We start from the raw sequence: 19,894 nt of genomic DNA, 5'->3' as shown, positions 1-19,894 counted from the left end.
TGGTCTGCTGATTCGGAGCATTCGGTGGTCACAGAGCATTACTGGTCATCTCAGCACAATCTTAATCCGCTCTGTGACATCAAAGTCATCGACCACTCGTAAAATTACCAACCACCAACAATTGTGGCTAGAATCACTCCACATATCAGGTTTCCATGATGCTTTTAACTGCAATAAAGGAGCACGTATTCATCCTATTATGGAGGCGGTTACCCCCTAGTGTGATGAACGTTGGCACATACGTGTACGTGCTTTGGAATTACAGCTACAAATATCTAGCTCCAATTAATAATCGTTGCTTACAAGGGGGTTTGATTACCTCCTTTGCTGGCCCTCTTAATATAATTGGATAGATTCAATCTGCCCTATTTGGCTTTTTTATATCCATCCTGAATTTTTCTTCTATTTTCCTTTCAGTTAACATTAAGTCATTTAGCACCTCGTTAGGGTTTGATACGCTTTGACACCCCCTTCCGTAAAGAATTCCAAATGTGTGATTGTAGATGCAAAATATCTATTCAATTTGTTCGGAACCTGAGCAGGGTCATCAACGGTTGATCCATAAATATCAAGTGGCCCAATGTGATTCACCCCTTCCTTCTATGTTAATATAAGCATAGAAGTCTTTGCTGTTTTTCTTTGCATTGTTTTCCAGAGACTTCTCATAATCTGCCTTAGCTTTCCTAACCTCCTTTGTGACTTGATAACAGACTAATTTATATCTACCATAGGCTTCCCCATCACCTGATAATTTATGTGCATTCCATGCCTCGTGTCTCAATAGTTCATCTGATATCCATTTAGGTCTATGCTTTGAAGAGTATTTTTCAAGGCATAGACCTAAATATTAAAGAAGCTACTAGGCATGAAAAGCCTAGTAGCTTCTTTGATTACTTCCCTGAATACTCCCCTTTTGGAATTTGTTGTTGGTAACATCATTAGTTGGTCCCACTCACTGCACACAATTTAAAAACTGTCTATAAAAACTATAACATGTGATAATCTGATTCATCTCCTTCCTTCTAGAGTTTACATTAGCAAAGAAGCCTTTGCATTCTTTGCCAAAGATTTCTCATAATCTGCCTTCACTTGCCTAATATCCTTTGTGACTTGATGTTAAACTTCTTCTTCATATCTACCACATGCTTCTGTATATATAAGTATATTCTATATTTATAAAGAGCATATATATATAGACTAGTTCATATCTACCATATGCTTCTGCGTTGTCTGATAATTTATATGCATCCCATGCATTTTTATTCTCTGCTATGAGTCTCATTAGTTCATCTGACACCCAATTAGGCCTAAACCCTGAACAGCAATTCTTTGTTGGTATGAAAAGCCTAGTAGCTTCCAAGAAGTATTCCTCCCATTTAGAATTTGCTGTTAGTAACATCATCAGTTGGTTCCACTAAATAGAATTTAAAAACTGTCGAGACCACCATAGTCACCTTTACAAAAGCAAATACCCTTCCCTTTATCCCTGATAATGACTGATAAGTACAACGAACAACTGTACAGAGAAATAGAGTGGGCCATAAAACAGAATGTCTTATAATGGGGAATTTTTAACTTCCAGATATTGATTGGAACTTGTGGGTTGGTCACTCACACACTAGCAAGATGTTTGTGGATTCATCAGACCAAGAGTATTTCTTCCACTGATTGCCTCTCAAACATGCTGCTATAGAAAACAATGATCCAATGAATCCACAAACATCTTGCTAGTGTGTGAGTGATCAACCCACAAGTTCCAATCAATATCTGGAAGTTAAAATTTCCCCATTATAAGACATTCTGTTTTATGGCCCACTCCATTTCTCTGTACAGTTGTTCATTGTACTTATCAGTCATTAAGCCTATAGCACACTCTTACTCTCATTTTGCTTTCCCAGTGCTTATATCACACCAAACTGACTCAACTAACAGCATAACCCATCCTCTGTTCCTATTCTGTCTATCCTTTCAGTACACATTGTACTCCCCAAATTCAAATTCTGAATTTCTTATATCTGTGTGACACCATGTCCCTGATATCCCAACAATATCTCCCTTTGATGTCTTGACCAGCACTTTAAATTCATCAAATTTATTTTTACGTACGCAAGTATATGTACACTTGTTCTTATTCTTAGTAACTCTAACCCAGCCCATGTATTTACTTGTTTCAAGGTGACTCCCAACAGTTCTTGAAATTCCCAGCACCTTGCTTTCCAGGCTGCTTCTCATTCCAATAGAAGCAGTCAAAGAATCACTTTCACCTCTGCCTGTGGCTACCGTCAATCTATGTCTGTGAATCCCCCCCCCAAGCTATCAGTTTTCTGACCCACCTAACACTGCCTTGATAGCATCAGAAAATATTCTTGCACTCTTTGTATTTAAGTGTATCCCATCCCTGTAGAAGCAGTCTCTCCTGTTAACAAGCACAGACCATGCTGAGAAAAATTCCACCCCACGAGTCTCGCACAATCTCTCCAGGGCCAAATTGATTGACAAGGTTGTCATCATATACTCCCTCCTATCATGTCTGGGCAGAATTGCAGACACTTTCAAATTTAACCCTAACTCGCGACTTTTTTTCAACATTGACCTGTACTTGTTAAGTAAGTCTGCAGATCTCCTACTCTTAATGTCATTAATGCCAATGTGTTCAACAAAATCACCTTCTGTACCCTTAAAAGATATCTGCTCTACAACATCAATCAATATTATAACGTTATCAACCTCATCATATATTATAAAAGAATGAAGATCCACACAATTACTGTAAAAACGATATCTGTGAATAACATTTCTTGAATAAGAGGTAAGCTTCAGAAAAGTCTTGTTGTGATTTTCATTTGTAATTTAATTTTCCATGCAGAACAGTATGATGTGTAACCATATGCACTGAAACAGGATATACAATTTCACAAAGCTAGCAATATTATTTTGTTTGATTTGTGGGTAGCATGAACTTTATAAATCCACTGTTTATATGAAATTATATCGCCTTTGTCCATCAAAAATTTTTCTCCAAGAAACAAGTCATTGATTCTAAGCTTTGGTTCTTCCTAAACATTGTTTATATCTTTGCATCTTTCTTTCATGTAAACGCTACAAATAATTATTCTCATCACTTGTTTATAATTAAGGTGTAGGTTTACATTATAAACATTAAGTTTAGAAATTTATGGATTCTTTCATTTTAAAGCAATGTGTATTTTTTTTTAAATGATATGTGAAGCTTAGATATATTACACAAAAACATTCTCTTCTGTTTATGGATTTTTTTTTTATTAAAAATAATTAAGCATTAAATTTATTTGCATGTGGTACAATGAACCACTGTAGGGGCATGACTTACAAGCAATGAAATTTGCTTTTAGTAGTAAATTAATTAATATGCGATACTGCAAATATTAATTTTAAATCTGAAATAATGTTCGCTAAATCTAAGTATTTTTTTTTTTTTTATGTGTAGACTCCATTCTTTCAGGACAAGAAAATCAGTAACATCAACGAGACACCTGTTTTACATTTCAGTTAATTGTTCTTCTTTTGATTTTACTCTGCCACGGTTGTTTCATATCAATTTTGTTTGTCTATACTAGAAAACATAAGTTAAATTATAGAGGTACATAGTGTTTTTTATTTTATTTTTTTAAATATTTGCTAACAAGTAGCTCTTACTGATAATCATATTCACCACAATTTCTGACCAGGCTTCATATACCAGGGGCTCACATCTGGTGAGTATGGGCTTGACACACCAGGATCCTGAGCTGGATATCATCATTCTTCACTTTCTTGGTGATTCCTTTCTACTTCTGACTCTCTCTCTCTCTCTCTCTCTCTCTCTCTCTCTCTCTCTCTCTCTCTCTCTCTCTCTCTCTCTCTCTCTCTCTCTCTCTCTCTCTCTCTCTCTCAGGGTAACTCAGAATTTTTTTTGTTTTGGCTGGTGCAGCATAAGCCTCAGGCTTCCTTGCACCATAAGGCTAATAATATTAACTTCTATTATGTGCACCTCCTTGATTATGACAGCGTCTGATTCCTATAAATTGCATTTGTCTTTTTTTATACATGGGAAGGAATTGCTGTAAATTCTTTGCAAAAATAAAAACTTCTGTACAAAAGTTTAAAGTGACAATAATAAACAGCCATATATATATAAAATATCAAATATAATGCCAATAAGTTAAAAACAGTGGAAATAAAGGGAAAATAAAAATAGACTGAATATGTCAAATGCATCAAAGCACGCAAAGCAGCATCAAAGGATGCAGATGTATATATATGCATATTATAATAAATATAAAGGTGTAAGTATGAGTTACACGGAAAGCCAAAAGAAGAATAATAGCTGAAACATAAAAGAAATATTTTAAAGGAAGTGACCTGTAAAATAAATAAATTAAATTGACATGTAAAATAAAATACTGGTAGCTGGCATCAGATAATGGTGGTTAAATTTAGCCATAGTTCAATAAAGGGGAAATTGCCTTTGCCTTTAGCCAGCGGGTGGTTGGTTGGTGGAACAGACTTCCATCCCTTGTGGTGGAGGTTGATAGCCTAAATAAGTTTAAGGCTCAGCTGGACAGGTATTTTGAACGAACAGAGGGGTGAAGTGGAAGTGGGGTTTTTTTTTTTTTTTTTTTGGCTGATGCTGCATAAGCTTGCTTTCTTGCATCAAATGCCTCTACTAATGCTAATGCTAAATAGAACAAAAATACAATTAAATCTGATGTCAGTGAAAATAAAAGTTGATACTTGATCAGGTTTTTGATCAGGGGATTACATCTCACTATGTATCAAAGGACTGCATTTCCATACTTGTCCAAAGCTGTGTAAGAGTAGAAATTTGAAAATAAAGTAAAAATAATCGAAAAAGAAAAGCAAAATAACTCCTACAGAGTATGGACAAGGTAGTCCCTAAGCAGTGTTTATAATGAAAGTTACGGTAAATTTAATAAAAAAGAACTGCAGTAAACAAATACCGATAAGTCAAAAACTTAACATAAGACATTTTAGAAAATCTATACCTGAAATGGGCAGGAGATGACAGTGCGAAAAATACAAATAGTCAATCCAATAGCTGCAACCAAAGCATGAACAAACATGGACTGTTTGTGTAAGTATGGTGTAAGTATGCGTTATACAGAAAGCCAAAAGCCAAAAAAGAATAATAGATGAACCATAAAAGAAATATTTTAAAGGAAGTGACCTGTAAAATAAAATAACGGTAGCTGGCATCAGATAATGGTGGATAAATTTAGCCATAGTTCAAAAAAGGGAAAAACCTGATCATGTAACAACTTTTATTTTCGTTGACATCAGATTTAATTGTATTTTTGTTCTATTTCCCCTTTTTTGAATTATGGCTATTATCCACCATTATCTGATGCCAGCTACCATTATTTTATTTTACATGTCAATTTAATTTATTTATTTTACAGGTCACTTCCTTTAAAATATTTCTTTTATTTTTCGGCTATTATTCTTTTTTGGCTTTCCGTGTAACTCATACTTATATATATATATATATATATATGAAATTATGTAGAAGAATATGGAATATGAGGAACAGAACAGGTTAATGCCATCAATATAATGACTGGACATTACCTCAGTCTGTATATAACCTAATGTTTTTTTATTTTTTAAACTTAATACAAACTGGATAAATTGGAGAAATTGCATACAACTGGAGCTATTTAATAAGAATTTAGAATATAAGTATTAGGGATGAAAACTATACCAATGAGGCCAAAGGGCCATGTATTTAGGGTAACCTAAGTTGGACCTTATAAATAAACACATAGATTATAATAAAATAGTACTATAAATGAGCAATTGAGTATAATAAGCAATTGTGCAGAGAAATAGAGAGGGCCAGTAAATCAGAGTGTCTTATAATGGGGGCTTTTAATTTCCTGGATATTGACTGGAATTTGTGGGTTGGTCACTCACAACACTAGCAAGGCTTTTGTGGATTTATTGGATGATTGTTTTCTACAGCAGCATCTTCAGGAGGCAACTAGAGGGAGTAATACTCTTGATCTGATTATCAGTAGTGATTCTCCATGCATCAAGAATCTGCAGATAAAGGAACCATTAGGTGGCAGTGATCACAGTGTGCTGAAGTGGGTTTTAGTCAAAGAGGCAACTACCATCAAGGGTAAAGGGAAGGGTTTTTGCTTTCATTAAGGTGACTACAGTGGTCTGAGACAGTAATTAAATTCTATACGGTGGGACAAACTGATGATATTACCAACAGCAAATTCAAAATGGGAAGCATTCAAAGAATTAATCTTGAAAGCTACTAGGCTTTTTATACCAATAAAGAAATATTGTTCAAGATTTAGGCGTAAATGGATGTCAGATGAACAAATCAGACATGTGACAGAGAAGAAAAAATGCATGGGATACATATAAATTAACACATGACACAGAAGCCTATGATAGATATAAGCTGGTCTGTAACCAAATTACAGAGGTTAGACAGGTGAAAGCAGATTATGAAAAATCTTTGGCAAAGGATGCAAAGAAAAACGGCAAAAGTTCTTTACTTATGTAAACTCTAGAAGGAAGGGGATGAATGAGATTGGTCCGCTTGACATCGATGGTTCAACTGTTGATGATCCTGCTCAGGTTGCTAACAAACTAAATGAATATTTTGCATCTACATTCACACATGAGGAGTTATTCAGGGAGGGGAATGCCAGAGGCGTATTCAACTCTGGCAGTAAGCTAGATAATCTTGTAATAACTGAGAGTAAAGTGGAGGAGAAACTGTTGAAGATAAATATAAGAAAGGCACCTGGGGTGGATGGAATCTATCCAGTTATATTAAAGGAGGCAGCAAAGGAAGTAAGCAAACCCTTAGCCATAATTATGAGAGCTTCCCTGGACTCAGGGGAGGTACCCGTGGACTGGAGTTGTGCAAATGTGACCCCAATCCACAAAGGAGGATCAAAGGGAGACACAGATAATTACAGACCTGTTAGTTTAACTTCTGTTCCGGGGAAATTAATGGAAGCACTGGTTAAAGAAGCATTGCAGGATCATCTAGACATGACTTCGGTTATAGCTTGGACACAGCATGGGTTTGTTAAGGGGAAGTCTTGTCTGACAAATTTAATTGGATACTATGATGTAGTCACAAAGGAACTGGATGCAAAGAATAACTTTGATATCATATATTTGAATCTTAGAAAGGCCTTTGATACTGTTGCACATGGAAGACTGCTGCAGAAATTGGAGCAGTGTGGCATTGGAGGCAAATTGCTACTATGGATAAAGGGATGGTTGAGTGGGAGAAGACAGAGAGAGGCAATCAATGGACACTGCTCTTTGTGGACTAATGTTATTAGTGGAGTCCCTGAGGGTTCCGCGTTGGGTCCATTGTTGTTTTCTGTATTTATAAATGATACTGATGATGGTATATCAGGCTTAATGTCCAAGTTTGCAGACAATACGAACATTGGCAGGGTTGTTAATGACACTAATGACAGTACACTGCTGCAACAGGATCTAGAAAAGTTGAGCAGATGGGCTGAGAGGTGGCAAATGAAGTTTAACTTTGACAAATGTAAAGTACTACATATGGGAAGCAGTAATCCCAGAGTAACGTATCAACTCTGTGGTACCACACTGACAGTGGTAGAGAATGAAAAGGACTTGGGGGCAATTGTGCAGGCAGATATCAAGTTTTTTGAGCAGTGCAGACGGTCTGCAAGAGTAGCTCATGGTGTCTTGTCAATGATATATATACAGGAATTTTTCTAGCAGGGATAAGGAGGTGATTATCCCCTTGTATAAGGCAATGGTTAGGCCACACCTTTAGTACTGTATACAGGTCTGGAGGCCTCATTTTAAGAAGGATGTAGAGCTGTTGGAACGAGTACAGAGAAGGGCAACAAGATTAGTGAATGGAACAAAGGGTTGCTCTTACGAAGAAAGGCTTAAGTTTTGCAAATTACAGTGTCTGGAGACTAGGCACCTGCGAAGTGATCTGATTGAGGTGTATAAAGCCTTGAATGGTTTCAGCATGCTCAATGTAGATGGGATTCTTCCCTTGCTAAGAATAATCGCCCGAGAGGGCATAAATTCAAATTGAGGAAAGACTGTTTTAAATAGATGTGCAGAAGTTTGCCTTTAGCCAGCGGGTGGTCGATTGCTGGGACAAACTTCCATCTGTCGTTGTAGAAGTTGATAGCTTAAATAGAGTCAAGGCAGAATTTGACAAACATTTGGAGCGAATGGATGGTGAAATAAGGGGTTTTTTTTTTTTTTTTTTTTGGCTGATGCTATATAAGCTTGCTTTCTTGCATCATGTGCCTTTGCTAATGTTAATGCTAGTAAAATTAAAATGTAGCTAATTATTGATATTTGGATACATTGAATGGAATGTTAACTAGGGCTAGCTCCACTCAATATATCCCATCAATAATTAGTTGAGGCTATCTGTTTCTCATTTGCCAGTTTTTCTAGGTTCAAATATATTGAGAATTTACTGCGAATATACTATCAATTTAGTTTAATTACTTTAATATACATTAAATTTAGCATAAAACTGGCAGAATAACTGCTAGCCCGTCAGATAGCAGTGAAAATTATTAATAAAAAATAATGGAAGTGAATCAAGAATAATAAAAGTGAGTAAAAGTAAAGTGCAGCCATTATCAACCCACTGCAGGGTGGAAGCCTCCTCAACAATTCATGCGAGGGAAAATGGACCATAATCTGCCATGCTGGTCCAGTGCGGGTTGGCTGATTGACCGTATTCAGCAGTCAGGGGCTTGCACCCCGGTCTACTCAAAGAGTAGTGTGCTACTGCACTCCCGCTCCTGCCCACTCGGCTACGGAGGTCGGAGTACCAACTATTAATTAGTGCAATTTATTTATGTAGTGAGAATTAAAGGCTTATGCCAAAATTAAGGCAAATAAGGATAGTAATAGACCTCAATCTCCCTCGAATTGCTCTAATAGATTTTGAGGTATAAAAATTTAGAGTTTGCAAGCAGAAAGCAAAAGCCTAGAAACAGCATATTATATAGATACTTGGGATTTACCGGGAGCATAACTGCCCGACCTAGGGGCTCACATCTAGTGAGTATGGGCTTGGCACACCCATTTTTTTTTTTTTTTTTTTTTGGCTGTTACAATATAAGCCTCAGGCTTCCTTGCACCATATGAATAATAATAAAACCTTTTAATAAGGATCCTGGTATTACAGTATATAGTGATATTTGATGTAAATTAGAATAAATTTTAGAATACCCAATGTTTCATAAATCCAATAATGAATAGAAAAATTACCTGATATGATAGAAGTTTCATGAATAAAATAAAAATAGAAATATTATGAATAAGATAAAAATAATATAAAATAAAATAATGAATATAAAATACCTGATATAATAGAAGTTTTATGGATAAGATAAAAATAAAAAAATTATATGAATAAATCTGCATTTACTGAAGTAGCAGATCAAATAGTAAATCAAAATTAGTTTTCTGTAAAAATAGAAATTAAATAAATAGAAAATGAACTATACCTTCCTGCTGCTATACCTTCCAGCTAAAATAATTTATAACTCAGTTTTCTGCCTTATATATGCTGAAGAAAGACTGCAGAACCCTCTTACTTTTGGTTATTATTCATAACTTCAGGGTGAGTTATGAATAATAACCAAATCTGGTGAGTATGGGCTTGGCACACCCAGGATCCTGAGCTGGATATCATCATTCTTCTCTTTCTTGGTGATTCCCTTTTACTTTCGATCCTCTCTCTCTCTCTCTCTCTCTCTCTCTCAGGGGGGTAAATCAGGAATTCTTTTTTGGCTGGTGTAGCATAAGCCTCAGGCTTCCTTGCACCATGTTGCTAATAATAATAATAATATTTCTATTTTTATTCATAAAACTTCTATCATATCAGGTAATTTTCTTCTAAAATTTTTCCAAGAAATTTTTCTAAAATTTCTTCTAATTTACATCAAATATCACTACATACTGTAATACCAGGATCCTTATTAAAAGGTCAAGCAGTTACGCTCCTGGTAAATATCAAGTATCTATATAATATGCTGTTTCTATGCTTTTACTTTCTAACTTTAAATGTTTATACCTCAAAATCTATTATAGCAATCCGAGGGAGATTGAGGTCTATCACTATCCTTATTCGCCTTAATTTTGGCATAAGCCTTTCCTTTTCACTACATAAATAAACTGCACTAATTAATAGTTGGTACTCACTTTTATTATTCTTGATTCACTTCCATTATTTTTTATTAATAATTTTCACTGCTATCTGTGGGGCTAGCGGTTATTCTGCCAGTTTTATGCTAAATTTAATGTATAATAAAGTAATTAAACTAAATTGATAGTATATTCACAGTAAATTCTCAATATATTTGAACCTAGAAAAACTGGCAAATGGCAAACAGAAACGGACAGCCTCAGCTAATTATTGATGAGATAGTTATTGTTGTTATTTGGTTTTTAGGAGCATTAGCAACTAAGGCCATATTGCTCCGGGGATATGCGGTGGTCATTCCCTGACCTTTCCGTATTTGGTGGCTCACGGGCTCGAACCCTGGTCTAATCAAGAAGTGTGTGCTACACACTGCTGCTCCTGCCCACCTGGCTACGAATGTGCCTTGATGAGATATATTGAGTGTAGTTAGCATTAGTTAACATTCCATTCAATGTATCCAAATATCAATAATTAGCTACATCATCATTTTAATTTTACTATTTTATTATAATCTATGTGTTTATTTATAGGGTACAACAAAGAAGACCAACTTAGGTTACCTAAATACTTGGTCTTTTGGCCTCATTGGTATAGTTATCACCTCTAATACTAAGGCGTATTTAGGGCTAGAGCCTCAAGCTGCGAACAAATTTAGACTATGTATATAAAGTGCTTAGCATCATAATACACAGCCATTTCTGTATAAACAGAAAATTTTTAAGGTGGCATCGTTTTAGGTTATATCTCATATTGTGAATACCTTCACAACGAGTTGCCATGATATTGCACTACTTCGAATAAGTAACGCTTCACCTAAGGAGAAGACTAGTGTTACTTATTCTCAGATAGGTACCACCACCCAGACAGCACTGTTTCAGGGCTATTTGGCCCTTCGTCAGTGAGTGGGTAGGTACCCAAGTGATGCAATGATGGCAAAAACAGTTATGAAGTATAACTCCACAATATGAGAGATGCCTGATGGTGTATGATGTATTTAGACTAAGGCGCATGGCTGTGTATTATGATGCTAAGCACTTTATATACATAGTCTAAATTTGTTCGCAGCTTGAGGCTCTAGCCCTAAATGCGCCTTAGTCTAAATACATCATACACCATCAGGCATCTCTCATATTGTGGAGTTATACTTCATAACTGTTTTTGCCATCATTGCATCACTTGGGTACCTACCCACTCACTGACGAAGGGCCAAATAGCCCCGAAACAGTGCTGTCTGGGTGGTGGTACCTATCTGAGAATAAGTAACACTAGTCTTCTCCTTAGGTGAAGCGTTACTTATTCGAAGTAGTGCAATATCATGGCAACTCGTTGTGAAGGTATTCACAATATGAGATATAACCTAAAACGATGCCACCTTAAAAATTTTCTGTTTATACAGAAATGGCTGTGTATTATGATGCTAAGCACCTCTAATACTTATATTCTAAATTCTTATTAAATTGCTACAGTTGTATGCAATTTCTCCAATTTATTCAGTTCGTAATTAAGTTAAAAAAAAAAAAACATAAGGCATATATATATATATATATATATATTTTTTTTTGTTTTTTCAAGCAGTAGATTTTACAATTGAACATTGCATGGTAGCTCACAGAGGACACCTTTAACCTCTAAGTTGTTTTACATTCACTAATTGAGACTAACTGATGAAGGACAAATAAGTTCTGAAACAGGCTATTATGGCAGTGTTGCATCTTTCAAATAAGACAGACTAGCTTTTCAGTGATGGCATTAACTTGAAAGTAGTGCAACACCTAGGCAACTTGTAGTTATAGGAGTTTTCTCTGCTGTGAGTATTAAGACCATTGTTGCAATATTCAATCAAGTTTATAATTTCTCAATGATATATCATTAATATCATTGATGATAAACCTTCATCAATGATATTGATGAAGGTATATCAGGCTTAATGTCGAAGTTTGCAGATGACACGAAGGTTGGCAGGGTTGTTAATGACAGTAATGGCAGTGTGCTACTGCAACAGGATCTAGATAATTTGGGCAGATGGGCTAAGAAGTGGCAACTGAAGTTTAACCTTGACAAATGCAAAGTACTGCATATGGGTAGAAGTAACCCCAGAGAAACGTACCAACTGTGTGGTACTACACTTAAGGTGGTAGAAAATGAAAAAGACCTGGGAGTAATTGTGCAGTCAGATATGAAGTTTTCTGAGCAATGTAGACAGGCTGCTAGGGCAGGTCATGGGGTTTTGTCAATGATATATAGGAATTTTGCTAGCAGGGAAAAGGAGGTGATTGTCCCTCTGTATACGGCAATGGTCGGGCCACGCCTTGAGTACTGCGTACAGGGTCTGTAGGCCTCATTTTAGGAAGGATGTAGATTTGCTTGAGCGTGTACAGAGAAGGGCAACAAGGTTGGTGAGGGGAATGAAGGGTTCCTCTTACCAAGAGAGGCTTTAAGTTCTGCAAATTGCAGTGGCTGGAGACTAGGCACCTGCGACGTGATCTGATTGAGGTGTATAAGACCTTGAATGGGTTGAGCACGCTGAATTCTGATGGGATCCTTCCACAGATGTAGAATAGATGTAGAATAGATGTGCGGAAATTTGCCTTTAGCCAGCGGGTGGTTAATTGCTGGAACAAACGTCTATCTGTCGTTGTGGAGTTGATAGGTTAAATAAATTTAAGGAGGAACTGGACAGGCATTTGGAGGGAATGGTGTGATTTTTTTTTGGCTGATGCTGCATAAGCTCATACACTTGCTTTCTTGAATCACATGCCACTACTACTACTATTTTCTGGCTGAAAAACAGAAGTGTATAAAACAATTCAAGTAATTTTCCGTATACATAATAAACAGTCATATGTTTCATAACTCTACTATTAAAACCAATAGCTTATAACAATATATGTTGTTTTTGGATAACTAGTAGTGTTATAAAAGGGTTCCAGTACTACAGTTACCTTTTTACTACAGATGTCAAAATGAACATCAGAGGCCAAATCCTGTAATTAATTAAATAAATAAATTTATATTTATTCTTTTGGTGGTCAAATTTTGATGGTGAGCAACTGGCCATGTAAGTTTGATATTAGCGTACAGGTGGGCTCAAATACTTTCTTACTTGCAGGCACTAACCACTGGACCATGACTGGTCCAGTTCCTCCAATAAGTTTTAATATTTGGTATTTGAAATGTCTTGATAGCCAAATATGATGTACAATTAGGAGCTAGAGATTATTTTCTCCAGCCATTAGTAGATTACTAATTGGTACTAATTGACCAAAAAAAAATCTACAATTTGACATTCAGGTGAAGCATTTCTAGTTCAGCATCCTTGGGATCTTGATTGGTGCTAAACCAGAGAATTTTCTGAATTACAGGAGATCAATATATTAACATTATATCCTACAAAAACTTAGAATTTTATTTCTTCATAATATTGTATTGGTGTTGTTACACAATTTTTACTCTACTGCATAAAGAAATAAGTGGATAAAGCATAAAACACAATGCTGTATAACAAAAAGATATTATTTTTCTTAATATCAAAAATAACAATTAGAAATAATACTTATTACTTAAAAGTGATTTGATAATAATACAACTCAGATGATTTATGTCACAACTGGGGGTCTCAGCTATGGTGATATTTAGCATCTCTGCTCTCAACACTCAAGAGTAAACTAGTACTTGTCCTGAACCTGAAACTGTCCTGAATCAATTCAAGTCTGGACTCTCCCATAGAGAGATATGACTATTCCCTCAGAAGCGATGTCCTTACTCCTGGAACTGTTCTCTCAAACCAGGCTGTTATATTAAATTGCAAAATTTAATATAACAAGTGAATATAATTATTGACAGAAATTCCTGCCAAATTTTTATCAGCATAATTAGTTTTTTTTTCTCTGCTATATACAATTTAACTGTCTTAATACAAGCAAATAAGTATATAAAGCACAAAAACATAAAATAATCATCTTATTAATGTTTAAAATCACAATCAGAAATAATAATCCCTTTCTCTCTCTCTCTCTCTCTCAGCAAAGTTCCTGTATATACCATTACCAGAGCCTTGTGAGCTATGTCCTGTCTATGGTTTTTGTTATGTTTGTTTGTTATTTTGGTTTTTAGGAGCATTAGCAACTAAGGCCATATTGCTCCATGGATATGCGGTGGTCATTCCCTGACCTTTCCACATTCTTCGTATTTGGTGGTCAAGGGCTCGAACCCCAGTCTAATCAAGAAGCGTGTGCTGCGCACTGCTGCTCATGCCCACCTGGCTACGGAGGCACCCTGTCCATGGTGTGCAGAGTACTTCTAATAAGACTTTTTAAGATAGCATAGTCTCATTACTGTCATTAATCAATCTGCCCACCATCATCAGCAAACTTATGCATTAAACTTGAAAAGATGCATCAATATCCTTAATAAATACAGTAAACCCCTGCGAATAGCGGGGGTTACGTTCCTGAGAAATGTCGCGAATACCAAAAACGCAAATACTGAGTTATGGCTCCCATAGTAATAAAGGGGTTCCGTTCCAAAGTATGAAATATATAAGAAAAACTAGTCTAAAATTTTGTCTATTTATGTATTATATGTACCTTCATAATATGACTATGTACATAGACAGTACATAGTGAAATGCAAGCATATGGCATCGAAATGAAAATAAGAAACAATTTAATATTAAATGTAATATTTATTAGAAATTTCAAACAAATCTTTCAAACCAGCGCCTTTGCTAACAAAAAAAACTTATCCCGCCAGTGCTATCACCAGTTTTTCTGAAGTGTTGATAAAGGAGTTTTGCCTTTTCACGAATGATGAGTGAACTTAACGGAATTTTATTTTGAGTTCGGTCTTCTATCCACAGATTTAAAGCGGTTTCCATTTTTTCTAATTTAACATCACGAGTTACAGAGCAAATTTTTGAAGCAGTTAGTGCGTTTTCCCAGACACTACGGCGGATTTTTTTCTTCAGATTTTTTGATTGATCGTACCGTTGACTCACTGATTTTATAATGTTTTGCCACTGAGGAGACACTTTCACCATTAGAAATTTTGTCTAATAACTCAATATTATTCGCTAATGTCATCACCTTCTTTGATATTTTCACATTTCTCTTGTTATTCGTAGCCATATTTTTGTACGGGTTAGAAAGAACTTGTCCACAATAAAGTCACTTTCTTCCGTTAACACACTCGAAAAAGTCTGTTTTACACTGCAAAATGGTAGATTTATCACTTTTGTAAGCATATCAATTTATAAATTGATAAATTTATAAGCATATAAATTAAAAGCAAACGAAGAAAACTTCCATTATAAGTGCATAACACATACTGAACAAGGATTAGCGAAAAACATCCACGCTCGCGATTTTGTCGCCCCCCCCACCCACTGAGCGCTGTTTTGACCGGGAAAAATAATTTTAGCCACGCCCCTTTTTTATGGTGATAATATTCACGGCACTTTAAAATTCACATTTTTTTAGGTTTCATTTTATATTAAATCAGCTATCGCGAATATGCGAAACCGCGAATAGCGGGGGTTTACTGTATTAGAAACAGTAAGGGGCCCAGCACTGAACCATTTGGTACTACACCCAGTCCATGAAGAGCAGTAGCCATTTATAAGCGTTCTATCACTTTAGACTTAACCATCCCTTTATTCAGAGTAGTAACTTGTCCATGATGCCAAATTACACTAATTTAGACATCAATCATTTATATCACATAATGCTTTGCTGAAATCTAAGTAACTGATGTTGAAATTACTATTTGCATCCATTTCTTTAGTGACAAACCTTTTGAGACTGTTTCTAAGAAATGGTTGAAATTAACAATACATGAATGGATTCATTCATATAACTAATATTGCAGGTTGATTAGAAAGTCACTCCCTGTTTTAAAGTAGTAATATTTGACTAGCAGAATAATTATTCAATCAGCATTTCATATTGCACACCAAAATTTGAAGTTTATAATTATTTTTCATCAATTTTTTTGATGGCTAAATGAAATCAAAGAAAGATTCCATATTATTATTTTCAAAAAGTTATTTATATAAAAAAATAAGCGAAAACTTAAATATTGTACTTATCACTTGCATTTATAATGTCATTTAATATACTATTTCTATAATTATATTGTGGTTCAACCCAAACTTTTGTAATCTTCACACTCTTTGCAAAATGCCTTCACAACGTGCCTTCGAAATTATACAAAGCAATATAAAACTGGAACAGAAAACATGTTTTCTAAAAAGTTTCTCCTTTTCCACTTTTCATCATTATATGTTTATTCAAAAATCATTCTCAAGTTATCTTCAAAATTTCAAATGGAAAAACTTTTTTTTTTTTAAGACTCTAGATTAGTAATAGTAGTAATGGCAAATTATGCAAGAAAGCAAGCTTATATAGCATCAGCCAAAAAAAAAAAAAAAAAACCCCACCCTACACAGTTCACCCATTTGCACCCTCCAAGAATTTGTCTAGTTTTTCCTTGAATTAATTCAACCCATCCACTTCCACAACAATGGATGGAAGCCTGTTTCAACAATCAACCACCCACTGGCTGATGGCAAACTTCTACACATCTATCCTGCAACAATCCTTCCTGCAACCTACCTTGAAAATTACAGATAGAAGGCTCTGGATTTCAGAACTCCTGTGGTTTTGCCTGTGCATTAAATAGGGAAAAATAACATAACAGGATGAACTGAGATGTGTACATCAAGAGTGAATATTAAGTAACTAAAAATTTATATTTTTATACTCAGTACTTTGCATTTAAAGGTGAATTTTGTTAAAATAAGCTTGAATAATCATAATTAATAAAATACTGTTGTAATATTTCTAATAAACTGTTGTAATGTCATTAATCATAACTTACCTGCAACAAACCAGGCAAAGAGGAAGCAGTTGATAATACTGTCCTGGGGTCTCTGTCTGAAACACTCTTCACTCTCTTCTTTTTGATTTCTGCATCGGCTCCAAAAATTCATAAAGTTTTTTAGTACTCCAAACACACCACCCACTACTAGATAAACCGGTATGTTAGTTTCTGCAGGGCATTCATTCATATAATTTGATCCTAAACAACAAATTAGTTTAATTGCATCAATTATCTATTAGGATATCTCTATGAACTTTAAAGCAATTATATCATTTTGAAATAAATCAATTTGGATTTGGAAATAAAATTTCCATTATATCAATTTGGAAATAAAACAATTTTTTTTTGTCTTGAAAAAGCATATTCACTCACATTAAAACAGAAGTTAACGAGTATTATTTTCATGCCAGTTCATTCTCATATTGCAAAACAAAAGAAATAGTAGTGGAACAAAATATGGATTCTATCTTAAGCATAAATAATGGATGCAGGTGAAATCCATGGACATTTTAGTTGACCAAAATGAAATCAATATCAAAAATCTGAGAGTTTTGGATTACAACTTGGAAATTGCCCAAACTCAAAACAACATATATAGGCACTTATATCACCTCAACAAGCTTGGAAAATTCTCAAAGTTAGGCAATAGGATTCCACATGAATTTATGGATAATAGCAAACATCCAATCAATGTCCAGAAACAAATTTCCTCAGTCACAGTGCTTTTCAAAAATGGCATGCAAAGCTTGCCTCTGAGCTATTTCCAGAAAGCACTGAGTGTGGTATGTAAACATGTTTTAAAAGGTCAGAGTAAGATTTAGGAACAAATCCAAACTGCTTCTCTCTCTCTACTGCATCCAGAAATGGTTGTGATTTGCATATTATGGGATAAAAAGGGCATAATTCATTTTCAACTGTTGCAAAAGAGATCAGAATATCGCTCAGTAACGACATTATCAGCAACATGGATTGTTTAAGCCAAGATTTTAATTGCAAAATTACCTGCCCTGATAAATTAAACAGGCATAATGCTCTTACATAATAACAAAACCCAAGGTTGCAAGGATGATGACATAGGAAAATACTGTAATGGGAAATTTAGCTTCAGTCACTATATTTTCCTGACCCTGCTCTATCTGATTATCATTCATTTGTGTCTCTTCAGTACTGGCTCAGAAATTCACTCATAATTGTTTTCTGCTTCAAAAAATAAAAATTTACTGATAAGGTATTCAAAATTTGGTGACAAGATGAGACTTAAGTTATAGAAGTGGAACACATCTCAATAAGTAGTCTCATCTAATTCTGCTTTCAGGGTTCTATCCTATAAGTGGTCCAAGGACTAATGACAAGTTATGTTCCAAGAATAAGCCATAAGTCTAAATGATGCAAGCTGAAATCAGTCTTCCCATGATGTAGGAAATTACATCATTCCTGATAAAGTCTGATATGCAACTTTTTTTATTAACTGTCATAAAGAGTATATTTAATCAACTTGTAATTGTATATAAAGTACAATAATAATGTTTAGAAAATTCTTACCTTCATTCTTCTCAATTTCTGACCTTATTTGCACCACACATTGACACTATATTTTAAATTAAAAATGAAAAGGAAAATATTTATTACAATAATGACAATTGGAAGGCATTTTTAGGGAAAATTTAACTGGAATTCTCTGAGAAATTACTCTTTCCCTCTTTTGGAGAGACTGATATCGCTGCTTTTTTCAACAATATATTCAAAGAAGTTGGTTTAACTGCTACTTTCTCATTGTAAATTACTCTGTAGCAAGTGAAGGCATTCAATATTATGTTGTTAATCTTGATGCTATAATCCAATTGGGTTCAATTTTCTTGAAAATTATTAGAGCAGCTTCTAAATGTTTAACAGCCTTATTATTCTGCTTGTTTGACATGGAACTCTGTGAAACTCTCTTGAACTGGAATTGTGATCATTGACTTCTGCTTCTATATACAAATTACCCTTGCTCCATTTCTTGAACTGTTGGTTCAACATCTGTTTCAATTACATACATATATGCACGCACACAAATTGCATCACCCTCTTACAGTTTAATATTTCCTTAATAATGCTTTCTATAGTTACAAATTATGTCATCTCAAGACATTACATAATCTTGTAAAAATAGTGTGATACTGCATCATCAATCTGATGTATTAGGATGGTATTGCATGATCCTAAATGCAAGTGATAGAACTGTCTGATGAGGACTTGTGATCAGTGGTTTGAAAGCCCATTGCCTTTGTAAGAAGAATATTGATAAAATCCATGAGGAAAATAAGCAACTTGGACTAAAGGACAATTGAGCATTGGGAACCTGTAATATTCTCTGATGAATCCAAATTTAACCCACGCAGATTGCATGGTAAATGCTATATTTGGCATAGGTCTAATGAAGCTTATCACTCTGACTGTATGAAATATACAGTAAAGTTTTTGCTGGGCCAGATGGTTTGCAGATGCATAATGAGCAAAGGAGTGGACAGAATACATTTTGTACACAAAAATTCTAAACGAGATTTTCCTGCCCATCATCAGAGACCACTTTCAAGGAACAAAAAATTGTATTTTACATCATGAATCTGCTCCTTGCCACACTGTATATAAGGTTATTACACCATTATACAATCATTTAATACAATTTCTAGTATGCCAATTTTTAATTTGTTTTAAACACTGCTTTATCAATTTTTTTTATATTTAGGTGAAGAAGTTCATGCAAGACTGCAACATCTGATACTTATCATGGCC

At 34.9% G+C, this 19,894-nt stretch overlaps 1 protein-coding gene across 1 annotated transcript in view; it reads right to left on the bottom strand.

Moving 5' to 3' along the window:
- LOC150080711 (uncharacterized) overlaps positions 1 to 19,894 on the bottom strand; it is a 65,363-nt gene that overhangs the window by 4,179 nt on the left and 41,290 nt on the right. The window contains exon 5 of the mRNA XM_090381585.1: positions 17,117 to 17,317. Within this exon, the coding sequence (XP_090237711.1) occupies positions 17,117 to 17,317 (201 nt within the window). The remainder of the gene's footprint in view (positions 1 to 17,116; positions 17,318 to 19,894) is intronic.

Source organism: Mastigoproctus giganteus, chromosome 9 (assembly GCF_048544385.1).
Source record: "Mastigoproctus giganteus isolate SK-2022 chromosome 9, ASM4854438v1, whole genome shotgun sequence".
Lineage (NCBI taxonomy): Eukaryota > Metazoa > Arthropoda > Arachnida > Uropygi > Thelyphonidae > Mastigoproctus > Mastigoproctus giganteus.
This window is presented reverse-complemented; position numbering and strand designations above follow the sequence as displayed.